The following is a 19,828-nucleotide window of genomic DNA, read 5'->3' on the forward strand; positions in this document are numbered from 1 at the left end:
TTCTTGAAAGTGTAATGCAACTGGTAGGATTTAAAAAATGCTTTAAACATCAATTTTTTTTATTTTTATTTTTTATTTTTTATGTTTGTGGTTCAAAAGGAGAATTGTGATCTGCAACAAGTTGCTCCCTCTTTTTAATGACAATTTCGAATGGAACAGTATTGTATTTTACTTATTGTGGAGCTAACTCAACCGAGTTTAATGCAAAATTTTAAAACATATTTAAGATTTATGAACCATGTGTGCAATACACTGTACCTTAGTTAAATAAAATTACCGCATGAAATGCAGGGTGATCATTTATCCAAAAGGAACATAGCTATAATCAAATACCTAGCGAGTCAAGTCAATAACTCTGGAGTTGGCTCAGTCAAGACAAATCAAATAAAATACTCACATATTTAATCTCTAGTTAAAAACCCTTTATTTAACCTTTTACCAGCCTCATCAACTTTCATACCTCACATAAAAAGATAGGGAGATTAGGGAAGTAGAAAACTATGAATTCTTTTAAAGAAAAATTCTTCAAGAGGATGAAGCCAATGGATTAAAGACGAAGTTGAATATATTTAAGAGCTTGAAGTTAATGGATTTATGATTTAAAAAAATCAAAGATTTTCTTCTAGAGCTTGAACTGAAGTCAAAAGAATTGAAGATGAAATTAAATAAGTTTTAAGAGCTTAAAGATGATTGGTTTTTAGTAGAAAAATCAAGGCTTTTTCTTTAAGAGATTAAAGCCGAGGAGGTTGAATAAGTTGAGAAGCTTCAAGAGGGGATAATTTTGGGGAGAAAATCCCAAAAATCAAGGGTTTTTTAATGAAGTTTTGAGAGAAGAAGTGTGAGTTTCTGATCCAACTCAATCCCTTTTGGCATGACTTGTTTAAGTATATGAGTTGACTCAGCGAATTGGTTCCAACAAGTTTTATATCCAAGTCACCTAAAAAACAATTTGGATTCGAGTCGACTCGGTTGAATTTCGGGTTGACTCAATGAGTTCTAAAACTACTGTGAAAAACGATATACCATGAAAAAAACAAGACCATTCAGAAATGTATTATCCAAAACCAATTCCTGTGGTGCTACATAATTTATTTATCCCAACTAACTAGCAAACCAAAAACTTCTTCGTCACTCTCACAAATCAAGCTCATAGCTTTGCCTCACATTGAGCCATGAATGACACAGTAGACAAGCTGGTTATCTTTCTAGCTAAGAGAGATGGCATAGACAAGCTTGTAAAGACCTTCCAGTATGTCTCCAAGCTCGTCCATTGGCACGTCGAGACCACCCAACCTGATATTGCCAGAAGAGCCAAGCAATGGGAAGTGGCCTCTGGTCTCAGCCGTAAAGCTTTCCGAACAGGCAGATTCCTAACAGGCTTCAACTCTATTCGGCGGAACCCAGGCTCGACCCCAACTTTACGTTTCCTAGCCGTTCTTGCCAATGCTGGAGAAATGATCTACTTCTTCTTCGACCACTTTTTATGGTTGTCAAGGATTGGAGTGTTAGACACTGAGTTAGCAAGGAAGATGAGTTTCATTTCTGCCTTCGGCGAGGCCTTTGGTTATATTTTCTTCATTATATCCGACTTCATTATCATTAAAGAAGGATTAGAGAAACAGAGGAAACACTCTCTACAATTGGAGATGTCAAAGGATGGCTCTTCGACGGAGAAAGCTGCAGAGATGGAGAACGTGAAGAAAATAAGAGCAGATAGGGTGATGAGGCTGATGGGAGTGGCTGCCAACGTTGCTGACTTAATTATAGCTTTGGCTGACATTGAACCGAACCCCATCTGCAACCATGCAGTCTCACTGGGGATTAGTGGACTCGTCTCAGCATGGGCTGGTTGGTATAGAAACTGGCCCTCATGAGTCCCTTCCAGTGAAGGATCATCACAAGATAGCATGTCTCGCCGTTGAACATAAAAGGGTTTTTATTTTTATTTTTTTGCTAAGAACCATAAGAAGCGCTGAACTTGATTAATGAAACAAAATTTCATACTATTTAATGCAATCTACTTGTTTTAAATTCTGGTATAAAAACAGTGGCAGGAAATTATATAAGTAATTTGTTTATCTGCACATCCTATTATGGTTTCATTGCTATCCTACTCAATCATGTAAATTCTTTTTATAGTTTTGAGGCTTTTAAGAATCATGGTTTAAAGTTTCATACTGTCTCAAATGTCTTGGCCGAGATATTTCTGCTTCAGCAGAAACCGAAATGAAACATTAATATTTCGGATTACCACAGAATGTCTCAATTGAGTCTCAATTTCTCGACTGCAATAATGCCTAGACACAGATTCTAATCCGAGCCAGAGTACCACAAACACAACTCAAATTTTCTTCAAACTGTTTTATAAAAATGATAATTATAGATGAGATTACTTGTAATAAGTCAACATATAAGCATTAATGAAAAAGAATAAACAATTGTAGAGGGGGCAATGGAGTAAGTATGCATATTGCATAATTTTCCTTTTTTTATTGATAAATTAAATACCGAATTTATCAATTTTTGAATGTCATTTGAGCACGAAAACAAAGTAATAATGTATAATACATGTCAATTTCAGTACCAAAAGTAATTCTTGGATTTCACTTCAACTTCAAGTATTGGCTTTCTTATCTGAAAGACCCCTCTGCGATGGAATTATCAAGAAATGATCAAAACATTAGATGGAGAAACTTGAAAAAATGCATCAAACATTAATTCTGGGTTAGATGTACTTACCAAGAAGTCCAGTTCCTTCAGCTCTTGTATCTGCCTCGTAAGCTCTTCATGTTTCATGAGAAACCCTTCCAAAATCTGCGCAACAGAAAAAGACAAAAAGATAAAAAAAGAAATAGAATACTTTAATTTAGAGCCCCGAAGGAAGAACTATTAGCAGTTTGTAACCCACCATCTTGGTGTCCTTTATTCCATCTTCCAATGATTGAATTTTTTGGGCGATAAGTTTATCAACATATTTTGTATACCCGTGTTTCTCTAGACTTTCACGTTCTCCTGCACGTGTCTCGTAGGAACTAGTGATTTGTACATAACCCTGCATTCAAATTGAGGAAAACTAATGGCTCTGGTAAGCCGAAAAAAATTCAAGCCATTAAAAGCATACTGAACATATATAAACTTTCAAGAACCAAGACCATTTGAAAGAGATGGTGATCAAATGGAATATAATACAAATGTTACAATAACTGCTAATCTAGGGGGGATGGGGGTTGTTAAAAAAACTACTTTGATGTGAATCATGTGTAGTGGGGCTGTACAGACGTTTATAAGGTTTCGCCTCAAGAATTTCTTCCTATTAAGGGAAAATGAGTAGGCAATATATAGCCTCAAGCAATCAGCATGGCCATGGTTAGAAAACTAAAGCAGGATCCAGAAAGGGGTGTTCAAAGAATGTATTTATTTCAGTAAATAAATAAGTTTTATTTGTAAGAAAAAGGAAATTGAAGAGACCTGCCTATTATAGATGAATGGAAAAAAAATAAAAATAAAGCAAAGGAAAGTAAATGCTACCACATGAAACCACCACATTCCGTTAAATAGTAAAAGTTCCAACTACATTCCCTTCAAAGAGTGGTACTCTAGTATGTGAAGAGTGGTAAATCTTGGAGAGTTTAAACTGATGTAGTAACTAATCATTCGCTAAAGGTAACTGAATTGCCTAAACGAAAACAAAATTAGTGGTTTCCTGGTTAGTTGTATGATCCGAATATGGAGTTACTGTTTGCAAAATGATGAGAATATGTTCATCTTAAAATTTCCGTCAAAATTCTGTTTCTATACATAAATACTTTCTTAGTCTAGTGCCCCAGAAGATAAAACATAATGAAGTTTATCAATTTTGAAGGGAGAAAATTGTAGAGGAGATCAAAAATCCTTTGCATGCACTGGAAGTTAAAGGATGGGTTCAAAAAGCACTTGGGAAAATTGTATACATGCCAGCATTACCTTTGTTAGACATGTACGATATGGGTTCTACTTTGAGAACCATTATGTGAATTAAATTTTGTAAGCACATTATGCCATACTAGTAAGGTCCACACAGTGACCAAGCTTGGGAAGACATTGCAAGTCCAACTCGGTCTATCAGAAGAATCAAAGCCCCAGCACTCTCATGTATTGGGCCTCAAATTATGTCCTATGAAAAGCGTAAGAGCTTGGCTTGAAAAAATTCAACTGTAAAACCTGTTTAAATCAAACTGTAGAAGACTAAGTGCAACTAAGAGGCACAAGCTCATCAATAATGTTAAATTGACTTGTTTTTTTTTCCTATTGAACCTAAGAAACTCACTAGGTTTTCATCAATCAAAACTTCACATACAGGCCCATCCCCCTCAATGTCTCAAATATTAAGTCTTCCCCAAGTGCCTGATCAACCTAATTTATTTATTTATTTGATAGGTATAGGGTTAGTGGTTAGAAAATGAAGTTGGGATCAAGGAGGTTTAAACGTAAGACATGGGAACAACACTCCACACGTCTTACCACTTAGCTAAGTTGGCACTTCAAGTAGATCAACCAAATTCACTTTAAACTCCACGTATTGATTTTATAATTACCTTAATGATAATTCCAAATAGTTTTTTTAAGACCATGGCTTAATGTTTTGTTTCATTTTGCAATGTTCCAACGGAACATTCCGAAATGGCCAAGACCAGGATGAAACAATGATCTAGAAACATTGAATGTTTCAGATTGGCTCAGAATGTTTCGATTAAGAGAGTCTCTGATTTTCCTAATCAAAACATTGCATCGAGACAAGATTTTAATGCTTGGTTAAAATCCTATGATTTACAATTTAAATCCTACCATTTGAATCAATCTTAACTCAAAGGATTTGAATCTTGAGTAAGAATCCTTTATAAAAATCTTATAATCTAATTTTTAATCTTACAATTAGAACAAAATTCATGATTCAAATCTTCCAATTTTAAATTGAACATGAGGTACATTTTAGGTGAAAACAATCAATGTTTAAAACCTCGTCTTGAGGCACTATCTTAGTTAGGAGAAATTCAGGATGATCTCAACCAAGATAATCCCAAAACATAATATAGGAATCACTAAGCACTAACAACGATAATAGTAGGAATTTCTTTAAAGCCACAGAATCTGGGAACAGAGAATCAAACGTAAAGCAGTGCTTTCTTGGCAGAGTTTTGGGCAGCAAGAGACTAACAAGCTTGTTGGAGTTGCTGAGCATAACAAATCAAAGCCAAAGATTGATCAAGGTAGCTTGCTTGTCAAGCAGATGGGCGAAGGGCAGAAAGATCGTCTTTCATGAAGTGACCCATCTAGAAATAGCTCTCTTTCATGTTTAGTGGGGCAGTACCTAATTTGAAACCGCTAACAAAAAAAGAAGATACATACTTGGGGAGTCAACTTGGGCTTTTGGGGGGATAGGGAAGAAGAATTGTAGAAGAAGAACAATCAAGTCTCTCAAAGAGAGCTTGTCAATGTATTTATAATAAACAAGGTGAATGGAGAGAACAATAGAAAACTAGGAAAATAGAGAAAACATCATATTTCCCAATATTCCCCCTCAAACTAGTGCAAATATATCAACTAAGCCCAGTTTGACAAGATGAGAATTGGTGACAGAGAGAGCAACAAACTTCATAAGTATATCAGCAAGCTGATATGAAGAAGACATGAATACGGTTTAAAGGGCCATAGCTCGATACTCAGCTTCAACAGAAAAATGAGAAACCACATTTTATTTCTAACTTTTTCACAAGATCAAGTTACCACCATGAAAAGTACAAAAACTAGAGATTGATCTCCTATCATTGATCTCCTATCCGTAATAGAACCAGCATAATCAGCAGTAGTGAAACAGGATAAATGAGGTTAAGCAATAGACGAATAAAAAAGCCCAAGACCAGGACGTGACTTCAAATAGCAAAGAGTATGATAAACGGCATCAAAATGAAAAGTGCGCAGAGCATACATGAACTGACTGACCACACTAACCACAAAAATCAAATATAGTATAGTGTTATTCAGATAAATCAGACGGTCTACGAGTTGTTGATAAAAATAAAATCAGATAATAGATCACCAGATTCAACATGAAGATGATGATTCTAATCCATAGGAGAGGAAGCAGGACAACCAAGCATACCAGTGTCCTGAAGAATATCTAAAGTGTATTTGCGTTGAGATAGCTAAATACCACGGTGAGAACGGGCCACTTCTATCCCCAAGAAGTACTTAAGGCAACCTAAGTCTTTAATCTCAAAAGCATAACCCAATATCATCTTTACCTTGTGAATCATCTCTAGTCAGGATAATATCATCTACATAAACTACAATAATAGCGCAACGACCATCCAATCCTCGATGAACAAAGCATGTATGATTTGAGTGGCATATAAAAAACTTCATAGATAAAATGACCTCAGAAAAACGTTGAAACCAGACTTGTGGAAACTGCTTTAGGCCATACAAAAATTTGATAAGGCGAAATACCTTCCCAGAATACTCCCCCTAAAGACGAAACTTAGGAGGGGGGTCCACATAGATAACCTCAGTCAGAACACCATTAAGAAAGGCATTCTTCACATCAAGTTGGTGAAGAAGTCGTGAGTGACATATAGCTAAAGAGATAAGGAGGCGAACATTGGAAAGTTTAGCTACAAGGGAAAATGTAGCACCAAAATCCTTTCTTGGAGTCTATGTAAATCTCCTAGCAACTAGGTGGGCCTTGTATCGATCAACAGTATCATCCGTGAGATACTTGACAGTGAAAACCCATTTACAACCAATAGACCGCTCTTTAGAGGGAAATGGAACAAACTCCTAGGTATGATTCTTCTGCAAAGCATCCATCTTAGTAGTCCTAACCATAGTCCACTGAGGATCTCGTTAAAGCCTCTGAAACAGATTGGGGAACTTGAATAGAATCAGTGGCAACAAAATAGGCTTGATAAAAAGGAGAGAGTCGCTGATAGGAAACAAACTAGGCAATAGGATGATCAGTAATACACCCCCACTTACCTTTGTGAAGTGCAATAGGTAAGTAAGAGTCAGATACAGAAGGGATAGGACCAAGGGTAGGGAGAATATACCTGAGTCTAAAGAGGAGATCGACAAGGTTAGAGAGGGACGAAGGTAACGAGAGTAAACTTGAAGCGTTGGCGAAAATGGATAGAAGACCAAAGAAGACAACACTAAAGGGAAAGGATCCTATAAAGAAAATGTGGCATGAAAATAGGGAATATTTTAAGAAAAATAGCAATAAGAGAATGTATGACACGATGAGAAATGAGATTATAACACTAATATCCTTTTGTCATAGAGGAGTAACCCAAGAAAACACACTGAATGGCTTTGTCATTTAATTTCGTGCGATGAAGGGTTCTGTCCTAAACAAAACAAGTACACCCAAAGACTTTAGATGTAATAGGAAAGAGGATGCTATCAGGGCGAAGAACATGAAGAGACACTTGTCCCCCTAAGGTGCGACTCGGAACACGATTAAGAAAAAAAACGACACTGAGGACCACCGTGTTCCAATATAAATTAGGAATATATATTCCTCGAAGAAGGCAATGACCAATGTTCATAAGGTGGCGGTTCTTGCGTTCTACCACCCCATTCTGCGCAGGGGTGTAGGGACAAGTCAACTGATTAAGCATACCATGCTCATGAAGGTGATAACGAATCCCATCAGAAATATATTCCCCTTCAATATCAGACCTAAGAGCTTTTACAATGATGTTGTATTGAGTCTGGATCATTTTAAGAAAATTAACAAAAATAAGCACTTTAGACCAAGATCACATCAAATAGACCCAAGTACAACAAGAATAGTCATCCATAAATGTAACATAATACCGATGACTAGTAAAAGCAGTAACAAGGGAAGGTTCACACACATCAGAATGAACTAAATCAAACATAGTATCACACAGAGCATTGAAACTTATATCCACTATAATAATTTTTTAAAGCAAAAAATAAATAACATTAAGTGCTAAAAATTAACATGTCCTAAGTGAGCATACCATAAATCTAAAGACTCAAAAGAAAAAGTATGACTCCCAGGGGAGGGTAGCATAGAAGCCGGAGCAACAGTAAGCGAAGATCTAAATAGGTACAACCCATCCCGTTCATTCCCCTTGTCAAAAATCCTCTTCGAATTCGGGTCTTGAAAAATACAGTGAGTGGGAAAAAAGATCCAAAGAAATTTAGAGATTTTGTACTACTCGTAGAAAAAAGTTTAAGCGATATGTGAAGAAGATGAAGAATAGAATCAAATGAAATACCAAAAGATAAAGGGATGGTACACTTACTGTGTATATGTGTAAGGGATCCATCAGTAAGGCGAACCTCCTTATGAGTAGCACGAGAAATAGGTGAAGTAAAATGGCTAGACTCACAAGTCATGTGATCAAAGGCACCAAAATCAATAACGCAGGTTCCAACTGAGTGACATGAAATGCAAAGGATATACCTAGAGGCATGGTAATTGAGGCCACAATCGAAAATGATCGAATATGAGCATGGATCTGATCACATACAATAGTGACAATTTGTGTCTGAAGCTACTGCAAATCAATAATGCCAGGAGAAATAGGAGGGTCAGTGGTAGGAATTGGTACTGAATCTACAGTGGCAGCACGGGGAGCAAAATGCCTAAAAGAGTGGCAATTGATTGCAACAAATGAGGATATAACAGAAAGCATCGGGCCTTCTTATGGCCAGTCTTCCCATAATAACTGCAAATAAAACCACTACCACGCCCCCCACGGCCACGACTCCCAAACCCTTGGGCACGAGAGTAAATAAAATCTGAATTGCCTGCTAGAGCTATCCGATCTATCGATAAAGCAGAAAGGATACCAAGAGCCTAAGTCTGAGTCTGAGATGGAACTACACAGTAACTATGTTCATCACCATTAATAGTCTCAAATAAGGAAGGCAAAGGCGAGGTGTTAAGGATCTGGGTTCGTAATACCTCAAATTTGATACGTAAGCCCATGAGAAATTGATATGTCTAATGTCAAGCAATCCTCTTAACCACATACCCAGCTGCCTCTCATAGACTCATAATGAGAAAACTCCTCCCATCGAGACTGAAGAAATAAAAAATAATCAACAACACACTGAATCCCCTAAGTAGCCTAGGCAATGTCTCGATAAAGCTCATAAATCCTCGAATCATTCCTAGTATACGCATATGTTTGAGTGAGAGCTAATCATAAAGATGAGTCTCATGGTACATGAACATAGTATAGATATGCTACTCCATGGAGTTAAATAACCATTCAAGAATAGTACAATTATCAATCTTCCATTGTTCAAACTTGGAATCCGTATGAGATGGCTTGTTAACAAAACTCAAAAGCCACCCGGATTTGCCTCTAATGCCCAAATAGAGTCTCACAAATCGAGACCATGACTGAAAATTGCAACCATCCAATAAGCTACTAGAAATACGCTGGGCTGAGAAATTTGCCCCAAGAATAGTATTTGAGTCCTTGTTCTCATGGTTCGATATCATATCTCCCCAAAAGAAAAATGGATAAAAGAGAAACAAGGCAATAAAGCAATAACCAAATGTAGAAAAACTACAATTTGAAGAAGAGAGAGTGTAGAGATAGGAAAGAGGTAGAAAATCGGAGCTTTGGTTTGAAAGGAGGTCTCTCGCGATCCCAAACCAATGTGCAATCAACAAATCAACAAATCAACAAAGGGCAGTCCATAGAACCAGAAAACTGCAGAAATACTCCATGAAAACAGTAAAGATTACACATGGATCAAGCCCTCAGCAGATTAGACAACACCCCTGTCGCACAGCCCAGCCCTATCGCATGGACCAGCTGGTAGCCTTATCGGAGCAATCACAGAAGTTGCCATGTCACACCTCAGCAACACAGGAACCCTGTCACACAGGCCAGCCCTATCACATGGACTAGCTGGCAGCCCAATAGGAGCAGTCGCATAAGCTGCCTTGTCGCAAAACAGCAACACAGGCTTATAGGAGAGGAATCCTTAACTCAGCATGCGATTGTGGGATCTCCAATGAAAAGAATAATATAAAAAAAGAACCCCGGAAGGGGGTGACCTTCTAACGAGGCTACTGCTGGATGTTTGATCTCAAAGTCAAAAAGATGGATGGGAGAAGAAGAGAAACGGGAAGAGAGGAGGGTGGAGACTAGGATGCTTCAAGATCCCAAAACTGAAAAGGAAAAACCCAAGGAGGGGCTGTCGATGGGTCCTCTAGGGCTTTGATACCAAAAAAGAATTGTAGAAGAAGAACAATCAAGTCTGTCAAAGAGAGCTTGCCAATGTATTTAAAATAAACAAGGTGAATGGACATGAATGCCCTTACATAGAGAACAATAGAAAACTAGGAAAATAGAAAAGACATCATATTTCCCTATAATAGAGACTTGAACCCTCATGATTTCGAATCAACCAATCGAATAATCAATTTTTCAATGCTCGAAAGGATGAGTCATACCGATCTCAACCGAGATACTACAAAACTTTTAAACATGAAAACAATTACTACATGGGAATTTTTGCACTTTACAGGAGAAGAAAATCTTTGGATGGTTTTAGTAATTACCAAACATCATCTAACGTGAATAATACGGAATGCATGCCTATCCATGTAGTTCGAAAATTGAGAATTAAGCCTATTGATCATTATAGATGCTTGTTTAATTTGACGATAACTAATGCAACTAAGAATGAGCACCACCCTAGTTGTTGTTTTTTTCCTTCGTCCTTCCTAGACTTCTACTGTGATGGACCATTGTGTCTTTTTTTTTCTAGAAAGGAAAAAATATATTTTTTTGTTTGTAAGATTGAGTTCATAAAATGCCTATATAGTGCATCAAGATTTCCATGTAGATAGTATTGTCTTCAATTGTAGGTGTTTGCAGTAACCTTTTTATTTTAAGGGGACATAGTAATTAAGCATATTACATAGAATTCTAAAATCGTGTACTATTTCACATATTTTATTTTGTACATTTTTGGATGAGTGGAAACCTTAAGAAAGACGAATTTAGAAATGACACATTTAAGAAAAAGTAGGAGCAACACCTATAGGTGATGACGAGAAACCATCGTTGAAATACCCTGTATAATGAGAAATCACTATTGAAATCAACACAACCACCTTACACTATAAGCTCTAGTAATGATCTCGCTTTCTCCCCTTACTAGTTTTACATAGAGCACATTTGGGAGGCCTATGACATTAATGCCATTAATCACCGCACATGGCTTCACTCAAAATTATGGTCTTGATTATGACTACTCCTATGGTTAATTTGACATGTAATCGTGTTCTCGTCTCTTTTGCTACCATTAAGAATTCACCATTTTATCAACTAGAAGAAGTTATGAGAATACTCTTCATGCCTACTTACTCTAGGGGGAGACTGGAAAAAAAAAATTCTCCTTTGGAAATACATTTATGGTTTGAAGTAGTCTTCTTGACCTTGGTTTCATCGTTTCAATGGAGTGATTACGAGTTTGGGTTTCCAGAGATGTTACTCTGATCACACAAGTTTTACTCATCTAGGTGCCATAGGATGCACAATCCTCCTTGTTTATTTTTCTCACTGGGGATGATTTCTTTTATTCCCCATGTGAAGTATGAACTTAGCCATTTTTTTTAGGTCAAGAATTTGGGTAGTTTCAAACTTTTCATTCGCCTTGAGATTGTTCGATCCAAGAAAAGAATATTTCCCTCTAAAACAAAGTATGCTCTTGACCTTCATGATACTGACATGATTGGGTGCAAATACTCTCTTTTTTGTCGATAAAGCTTATTTTGAATGAGTTCAGTAACTCGGTGTTGACAGGATTTGAACCCAGGTCTCCGATATCATCACCCAAAGACTTTACCAACTAAGCTAGTTGGCACCTACTTAGGTGCATACTCTTCATTTCCAATGGATCCTAAGAATCCTTATGTGAAAATAAAGGTGACCTATCAAATCCTTAGGAATACTAGTGTCTCATGGATCGTCTAATTTATCTTTCACACGATCCAATATTATCTTTGTCGTCAGCTTGGTTAGCCAATCTATTCACACTCCTCATGCGAACCATCTTGCAGTTGTTTGTTGTATTCTTCGATATATTAAGTCTAATCCCAATGATGGACTTTGTATCACCTCATGGTCACCTTACATATATCAGGAAATGTCAATACAGATTGGGTAGGTTCTACTATTCACTCCACAATCTAGCGATGAAGCTTGGAATCGTGCCATTTCACACAACATTTATGGATTTTTTCTCTTGTGATCTTCGATCATACCCCTCCATTGTAACAATGAAATTGTTGAGAAAACTACCTCAGATTCAATCTTAAATGTTATAATATTAAACATGAAGTATGATAATAAAGTGTATTGAAATACACCGAATCATGTTTAACAAAGATAAAAATAGGATTAGATTGGTTTAAGATAAGGATTAGATTGTAAGATACAGAGTTCATCTCTAACTAGGATTTACTTTATTGGTTTTTATACAAACCCTATTCAGGTTCTTGTAATTATTCATCTTAGATTAAATCCAATTTCATTCTTTCACATAGTATCAAAGTCATAGATATGTTAATCGAGCTCTAGATCTTGGATATCTTTCTTTAACGGGCAACAACATCATTGCTCGTCCAACCATTTCTTTTCTTTCTTCTTCCATTTGTATTATGCCAAAACCTTTTTTTTCCTCCATTGTTCATTCAGACATTTCTTCAAATAAATCATATGTAGTAGGTTAATTCTTCCCTCATCACAAACACCTAAGCCTTATGAGATTTGAAATCGCATGAGGATAAGAAGATGATGATGATGATGAAGAGGAAGAAAGTTGTGATGTTTTACCAATCATCCCTCACGATTTAGCGGTTGCAATACTCACTAAACTTCCAGTGATATATCTCATATGACTCAAGTGTGTGTGTAAACTATGGTGCTCATCAATCTATGATCCATACTTGTTGATCTTCATAAAACAAGTGCATTGATGAAGATGAAAAGAAGTTTTTCTTCCAAATAACACCATTTCCCAAGGCTATTAAGGTTGGTAACAAAGAGAAGATAAGAAGTTTTTGTTTAGAAGCTTAGTGACCAGAGCGTGAAGCGGGTGCAGGTGTGGGTATGCAGGAGCATCCAATTCAAAAATACCCTTAAGTTAGGAGCGTCTCTAGAGTGCCTATGTAAACATATGATTAAGGGACTTGCCCAGAGAGATGCCAATAATGATTTCTTCCCTCTAATAAAAAATCTTTTATTATATTCATTGCATGAAAAGTTTGCCATCCCCACTTAAAATGTGTTGAGGCATAGTTCATTAGTCTTGAGATCTGATTTTCATTCCATCACTTGTTAGGTTTATATTAGCTAAAAAAAATGGTTTGATTGGTGCAACATAGACTATTGATTTGAGTGCTAAAATATGATCAATTCATGGTTGGGAATAAATCAAGAAAAAGTATCAAATGTAAAGCTAACAAGTCACCAAATGCAAATATTACCTATAATAACATTAAGTTTTATCTTAGCAAAATTAACCCATCAAAGACCTTCACCTTTCCTCGCTAATGTCGTATCACAATTAAATATAGTATGTTTGCAAGGTGTAAAGAGAGTTTTAAAGAGAAAACGTACATAATGTTTGTTGATGTGTAAAGACTAAATAGCGTCAAAGAGCAACATTCAAAGCTACTTACGTTGAAAACATGAATGGTAAGATTTGGGAGTGCAGATTTAGGCAAATCTACTCTCAATCCACAAAACTACGATTTGAAACAGGTCCGCCAACCCTATCACATGGTTTAGGTTACTAAGTTTAGAAGTATTAGTTGTGGGCCCTACTACTCCTCTCACATGTCCCAATTCACCAAGTCCACTTTTGTGGGTTTAATTCACAAAGTCCAATACCCCAAGCCTTTTAGTGTGATCCACTACATTCCCACTCAGTCAAATTCCTTGTCCCCGAATTACTTCAACCCAATTTATCTCAATCTTTATGGCCAAACACATTACAATTTGAAAGTAAAACAAACAAACTAAATGAGGTTAGTAATTGAGCCCACAATAGAGCCTCGTTGCAACCATCAAAGACCCAAAAGAGGCAATGCCCAATGCTAACGTCCTATTTTGTGCCCATTTCAAGGCCCAACAGAGGTCATTTGATTATTTTCATTCTAGTTTTTCCATCTAGTTTGAGTTGTTTTATGGTATTATTCTTAAGTCGTTTGATCATAGGGGATTGGTGACTTCTTAAACGATCCTACTCTTGGAGACTATTAATTTCAACAAACTCACATTGATCACCATAAGTTTGAGGGAGGGTGTTAGTGTACTAGATATGAAGTATTTTAATAAGGTGTATTGTGCGATTCATATATCACAGAGATGAGGAATATGATTAGATTGGTTTAAGATAAAGATTCGATTGTTAGAGATAAAGTTTATCCCTAATTAGGATATGCTTTATTGTTTTATGTAAAATCTTTGAGGGTTTTCGTAATTTATCTAAAAATAAATCCAATTTCCTTATTTTGCAATCGAGTGAACCAAACATATTGAAGTGGACATGCACTTTGTTAGGGAAAAATTTTGGGATGGATCATTGGTTCTTCCTCATGTTTGTGTGTTAGATCAGGCATGATGGAGTTCAATGGAAAGTTGTATTTTGAGGAGCATCTAGTAGGCCATTTCTTGATCAATTAGATTTTGCTGGTATCTCTCAAGTTAAACGGGATTGGCTCAAGAGGTCTTTTGGCAAGGATAAAGTATTTAAGACCATATATTATGAACAATGACAAAGCTCTAAGCATTGATAGTATTTCAATGGCATTCTTCAAAAACTATTGGAAAATCGTGAAGGACAATCTGATGGAGGTGACTTTGGCTCAAATTGTACCTTCATGTCCTTGATCTTAAATAAGTTGCGGGGTGAAAGATATTTCTAATTTGAGGCCCATTAGCTTGGTTGGTGCCACCTAGAAGATCATCTTGAAGATGCTTGCTTCCGTAATCCAATTGGTGTTGCTAGGAATCATGGTTTTAGTTCAAGGAGCAATCGTTATGGGAAGGCAGATCTTGGATGGCCTTTTGATTGCAAATGAGTATTTATTTAAGGAAGAGAGATGAGAGCCCAAGGGTGGTTTGTAAAATCGATATGGAGAAAGTTTACAATCGTGTTAGTTAGAAATTTTTTTTAGGTATTTGTTGGGTTGTAGAATTTGGGAAAATTTTGGATCAGCTAGATTATGAGGTGTATCTGTTCCCCATTTTTCTCCATTATGCCCAATGTTTCTAAGATAGATTTTTCTAAGAGCTCTAGAAGTTTGAGACAAGATTGTCTCCAGTCCTATTGTTATTGTAATGGAAGCTCTAGGAAGAAAATCGAGGGTTATTTTTAAAGGGAACTCAGTTGGATTTTCCGTGGGGAGTAGTGGTCAAGTAGTGTTGCATTTATAGTTTGCAGACGATATGTTGAATTTTAATGCCTTGGAAAATCAATTGTGTTTTTTGTGCAGGCTTCTTTGTTGTTTCAACTCGGTATCTAGGTTAATGAACAATCTCCAAAAGAGTAATGTGTGTGTTGTAGGGAAATTTCTGAACTTAGCAGCTTTGACTAGCGCGTCAGGTTGTCAGTTGTGGTCATGGTTTCAAATCTCGTTCAAAACTGAGATGACTAGCCAGAGTTATCTTGGTATGATTTCACAATGAGACGGTTATTCACTATCACTCATCTCGCATGTTGTCTTGTTTGACAACCAACATGACTTAGACAATATTTTTAAAATCTCAACTGAGTAGTAAAACTCGACCAAGTAAATCAGGATTTTGTATTTTTTCTAAAAATATTAAATTTTTATAAAAATATTTATTATCTAAATAAAAATATAATATTGTGGCTAAGAATATTCTAATGCACCTTATTTTATAAAAACAATTACAATTATATGCATATAAAAGATAAATTAATAAATAAATAGAAACCGAGTTAAATTGTTTACCTCATCCGAGATGAGATGACTCGTCTGAGACAACTTGGTCTCATCCATGAATGAGACGAGATGTCAAACTCTGATTTGAAGCCATGAATGGGATCCTTTCCTTCTTATTTGGTTTACAATTGGGAGCAGCATGTAATAGTCAAGCTAGATGGGATCCCATTATTAAGATGGCAAGTAGGAAATTGAATTCTTGGAAGACGATCTAGGGTTGGCAATGGGTTGGGTTGGGTCATGTTGAGGTAAGGGTATTATGAAAATTTATCAAACCCAACCCATTTAATAATCATGTCAAAAACTTAAACCCGACCCATTTATAAATATATACACCTGACCCGACCCATATGTAACCTATTTAATAAAATTCTAATCTTTATTAGAAAAAATAAGTTTCATTTCCACCACCAAAATAAAATACCATAACTAAAAATTAAGTTACACAATCATAAACCAATATCTACCAACATAACTTAAGTATCACAAAACTAAAACTAAATTTTATCACCAAAAATGTATCATAACCAATTAAAGGGATGAGAAATAAAGAAAAAGAATGTGTTCATAGCCTAGTACAGAATGGGTTAAGCAGGTTGACGCCCCTAATCTAGAACTGACCCATTTAAGAATCGTGTTAGACGGTTGACACTATTATGACCCAAACCCAATTAGGCTTAACCCAAACCCAATAATTTTGTGTTGTTTCCGAGTCATGTTCGTGGGTCATGTTAAGATTGCCATTCCTAAAGATATCTCTCTATGAGAAAAAATGATGTTGATTAAAAGCACTTTGGCCTTCCCTATTTTCAACCCCTAGGAGTGTGGAAGCAAACATGACAAGCTCATTAGAGATTTCCTTAGGCATAATAAGGATGGAAGATGAAATTTCATCTCATGAAGTGGAAAAGTATATGTTGTCCTAAAAAGCGAGGGAGAATTTGAGATGAATGAATAAGTCATTTTTTGAGGAATGGTGTAAATATTCAGGTCAGACCACAATAGGTTGTCGCGGAGTCATTAAAACAAAGTTTGGAGAATCAAAGTTTGGGTGGAATTGTGTTGATTTGAGCATCTTTCGAGGGTGGGGTGTGCAAAGGAGTTGTTAGAGTTCCACCCATTTCCGAAATAGAATTAGTTTCAGGATTGGTAGGGGAATCATAATGCATGTTTCAGAAGACCTGGTGTTTGGTGCTTTGCTTCTTAATTATCAATTCCCTAACATGTACGCAGTATCTTAGAAGAAAGCTTCATCAATGGTGTCGTGGGACTTTGGGCTCCGAAGAGCTTTCAACTATTGGGAGATCGACTCCGTATCAACTCTGTCTAATCATCTTTCTCAAATTTTCATTCACTCAAGGGAAAATTGTTGAAGATGAAAGGTTAGAAGATAATTCAGTTAGATCATTCTATCAGCCCTTAAAGTAGGTGTGATCATCACTGTCTCCAACTTTAGTGGTTTGGGTGCTAAAGGTCCCATAAAAAATCTCTTTCTATATTTGGTAGGCAGCTCGAAATAAGATACTGACGATGGACAAAGTCATAAAGACTACAACAACCTTTTCATTCATTGTAAGTTTTCTCGTGACATACTCATTTATTTTCTCTCTTCTCCATCATGGGGAGCACCTAGCTTATTGTAGACCTGGTATACAAGTATAACAATCTTTTGAGCATCCATAGTAGCCTCAAAATCGATTCTATGGAGCATAGCGCCATTCACCATTTATTAGAGGATATGGAAGGGGAGAAATGAACACATCTTTCAGAATTGTGAGCATTTAATTTGGGACAAAATCATTTCAATAGTGGGGTTTCTATCTTTTCAGTGCAAGCTCTTTAGAAATTTAGAGAGGAGTTTTGGAGGATTTCTCAGGTAAATTGACACAGCATGGAACAATAAAAGAATAAGAAAATCTGGGATCCACAAGAAAAGAACCCTCAAAGAGATATTTTATTAAATTGAAGATGATTTTTGCATTGCAGTTACAACCATTTTATAGAAAAAAGAATTTTAATCCTAGTAAAACACGAAAATAGCCTAAACAAGCATAAATTACTAAAAATAGAAAAAAATTTACTAAGCACGAAAATAGATACAACTTAACCCTAGAAGTAAGGCAAAATCAACGGTGTGTGATTCTGACTTCTATAATTAAAGTTATTAACCAAACAAAACTTTTCCAAAATAACAAAATTGCCTAAAAAGGGGGGTAAACGAAGGAATCGGGCTAAAAGTGAAATGTCCATGGAAAAGTGATAGATCTTGAAGATCTCAATGATTCCATTCAAGAATGAGTCTCATCGCATGATTCTATCTCCAGGGTCCATGATTTCTACTAGTTGGCTTTCTATTTTTGGTGATCCAAGTGCTCCATGAGAACTTCTGCCACGTGTTCTACATCATAAATGGGAATGGGTCTGTAATATTAGGTGAGGAGTGAGTTTTGAATGGCTTATATGGGCTGTTGCATCTGATCTCTTTGTATCTGGTTGGTCAGCTCAACCGCCAATTCTTTTGATTAATGAATTTTATTTTAAAATAATAATAATAATTAACAAGCTCCCATCTCTTTTTGAAATGGAAACTAGCAGATTATGCATGTTTCTTAATCAATATATAGTAGGAAGTATCATGCATGCCTATCTATTTCCGAAGACATACTAACATTTATTTCAGTAGTGAACTTTAGTTTATACTATAACTAAGCTATCTATTGATCAAACAAATATATATAATAAAACACAAATGTAAGGCCCACAATTACTACAGTTTTGTAGGAGGATAAACTTCTCATCAAACTATAGTTTTATGGAGATAAACATCCCACCTAACAATTTTTGTGGGGCTCACTTTATTGCCTTTACTCTTCAACCCTCTAACTTTATTACATTTCCTCTTTTACTCTTTTAACCCACTTTATTGTTTTTCATCATTTACTCCCTTAATCAAAAATTTTAATAATACCCTTCCAACTTTATTTTTTTTTTCTGCTTTTACCCCCTTGAACCCCAAAGAGAATGCCCGTGCCGTAGGCACAAGTCAACTCTAGTATATATAGGGCAGTGTTCGGTTGCCAAAGTCCTCGCCAAAGTGTTTTGTCCTATATGGGCTAAAAGTTTAGGAATTGGCTGATTTTTTATGAGGATGATCTCTATGATGAGGAGATCATCCTCACAAAAAATCAGTCAATTCTGAAACTTCTAACCTCAGTTTATAAGTTGAAGAATCATGGACCGTCAATTTTTACCGTTAGTTTATAAATCACTTTTGATGGGGTTAGAATTTTTGGAATGAGCTGATTTTTTGTGAGGATGATCTCCTCACCATATAGATCGTTCTCACAAAAAATCAGCCCATTCTGGAACTTTTAGCTCATATAAGCCAGAACTTTGGCTAGGAATTTAGTACTTGTACCCGACCCATATATCTAAATATATATAGGGTCAGGATTAGGGGACAACTATTTGTTACTATACTCAGATGTTGTCCATTTTACAAGATCTAACAGCATCCAGTGGAAAAAACATTAAAAATTTTGATGGAATCCAGGTAGTGTTGTAAAAAATATTGTATCAAATGGTTGTCCCCAATCCTGACCCATAAATATAATATAACTAAGCTACTATTGGTGGCTTGAATAATAAACTGCATGTTCTATGCTCAAAAGCATTACGAAATATGTTAAACAATATATAGCACAAGTATCATGCATGCCTACCACATTAGGCACTGAAGCGTCTTCTGAAGCCATACTACCATTTGCTTCAGGACTGACCTTCGGCTCCGTTTCACTTATTGCCTGTGAAAAG

General features: G+C 36.2%; 2 protein-coding genes across 3 annotated transcripts in view; one reads left to right on the forward strand and one right to left on the reverse strand.

Moving 5' to 3' along the window:
* The first annotated feature begins 1,094 nt into the window (after positions 1-1,094).
* On the forward strand, positions 1,095-2,011 carry PEX11B (peroxin 11B). The gene has a single exon (XM_086457377.1). It carries the CDS (start codon positions 1,173-1,175, stop codon positions 1,872-1,874), a length of 702 nt encoding a protein of 233 aa, XP_086313503.1. The 5' UTR covers positions 1,095-1,172; the 3' UTR covers positions 1,875-2,011.
* LOC147391222 (Sec14p-like phosphatidylinositol transfer family protein) overlaps positions 1,664-19,828 on the reverse strand; it is a 39,263-nt gene continuing 21,098 nt past the window's right edge. For both annotated transcript variants that reach the window (XM_086457375.1, XM_086457374.1), the window contains 4 exons: positions 19,738-19,818; positions 2,909-3,052; positions 2,740-2,814; positions 1,664-2,647 (listed from right to left, as the gene is read on the reverse strand). In XM_086457375.1, the coding sequence (XP_086313501.1) occupies positions 2,615-2,647; positions 2,740-2,814; positions 2,909-3,052; positions 19,738-19,818 (333 nt within the window). In that variant the 3' untranslated portion in view covers positions 1,664-2,614. The remainder of the gene's footprint in view (positions 2,648-2,739; positions 2,815-2,908; positions 3,053-19,737; positions 19,819-19,828) is intronic.

The sequence above is a fragment of the Akebia trifoliata genome, chromosome 11 (assembly GCF_017979445.1).
Source record: "Akebia trifoliata isolate Shusen 1 chromosome 11, ASM1797944v1, whole genome shotgun sequence".
Taxonomy (NCBI): Eukaryota; Viridiplantae; Streptophyta; class Magnoliopsida; order Ranunculales; family Lardizabalaceae; genus Akebia; species Akebia trifoliata.

Excerpts from the sequence above, each read along its gene's own strand:
- PEX11B (XM_086457377.1), top strand. The coding sequence starts at position 1,173 with ATGAATGACACAGTAGACAAGCTGGTTATCTTTCTAGCTAAGAGAGAT.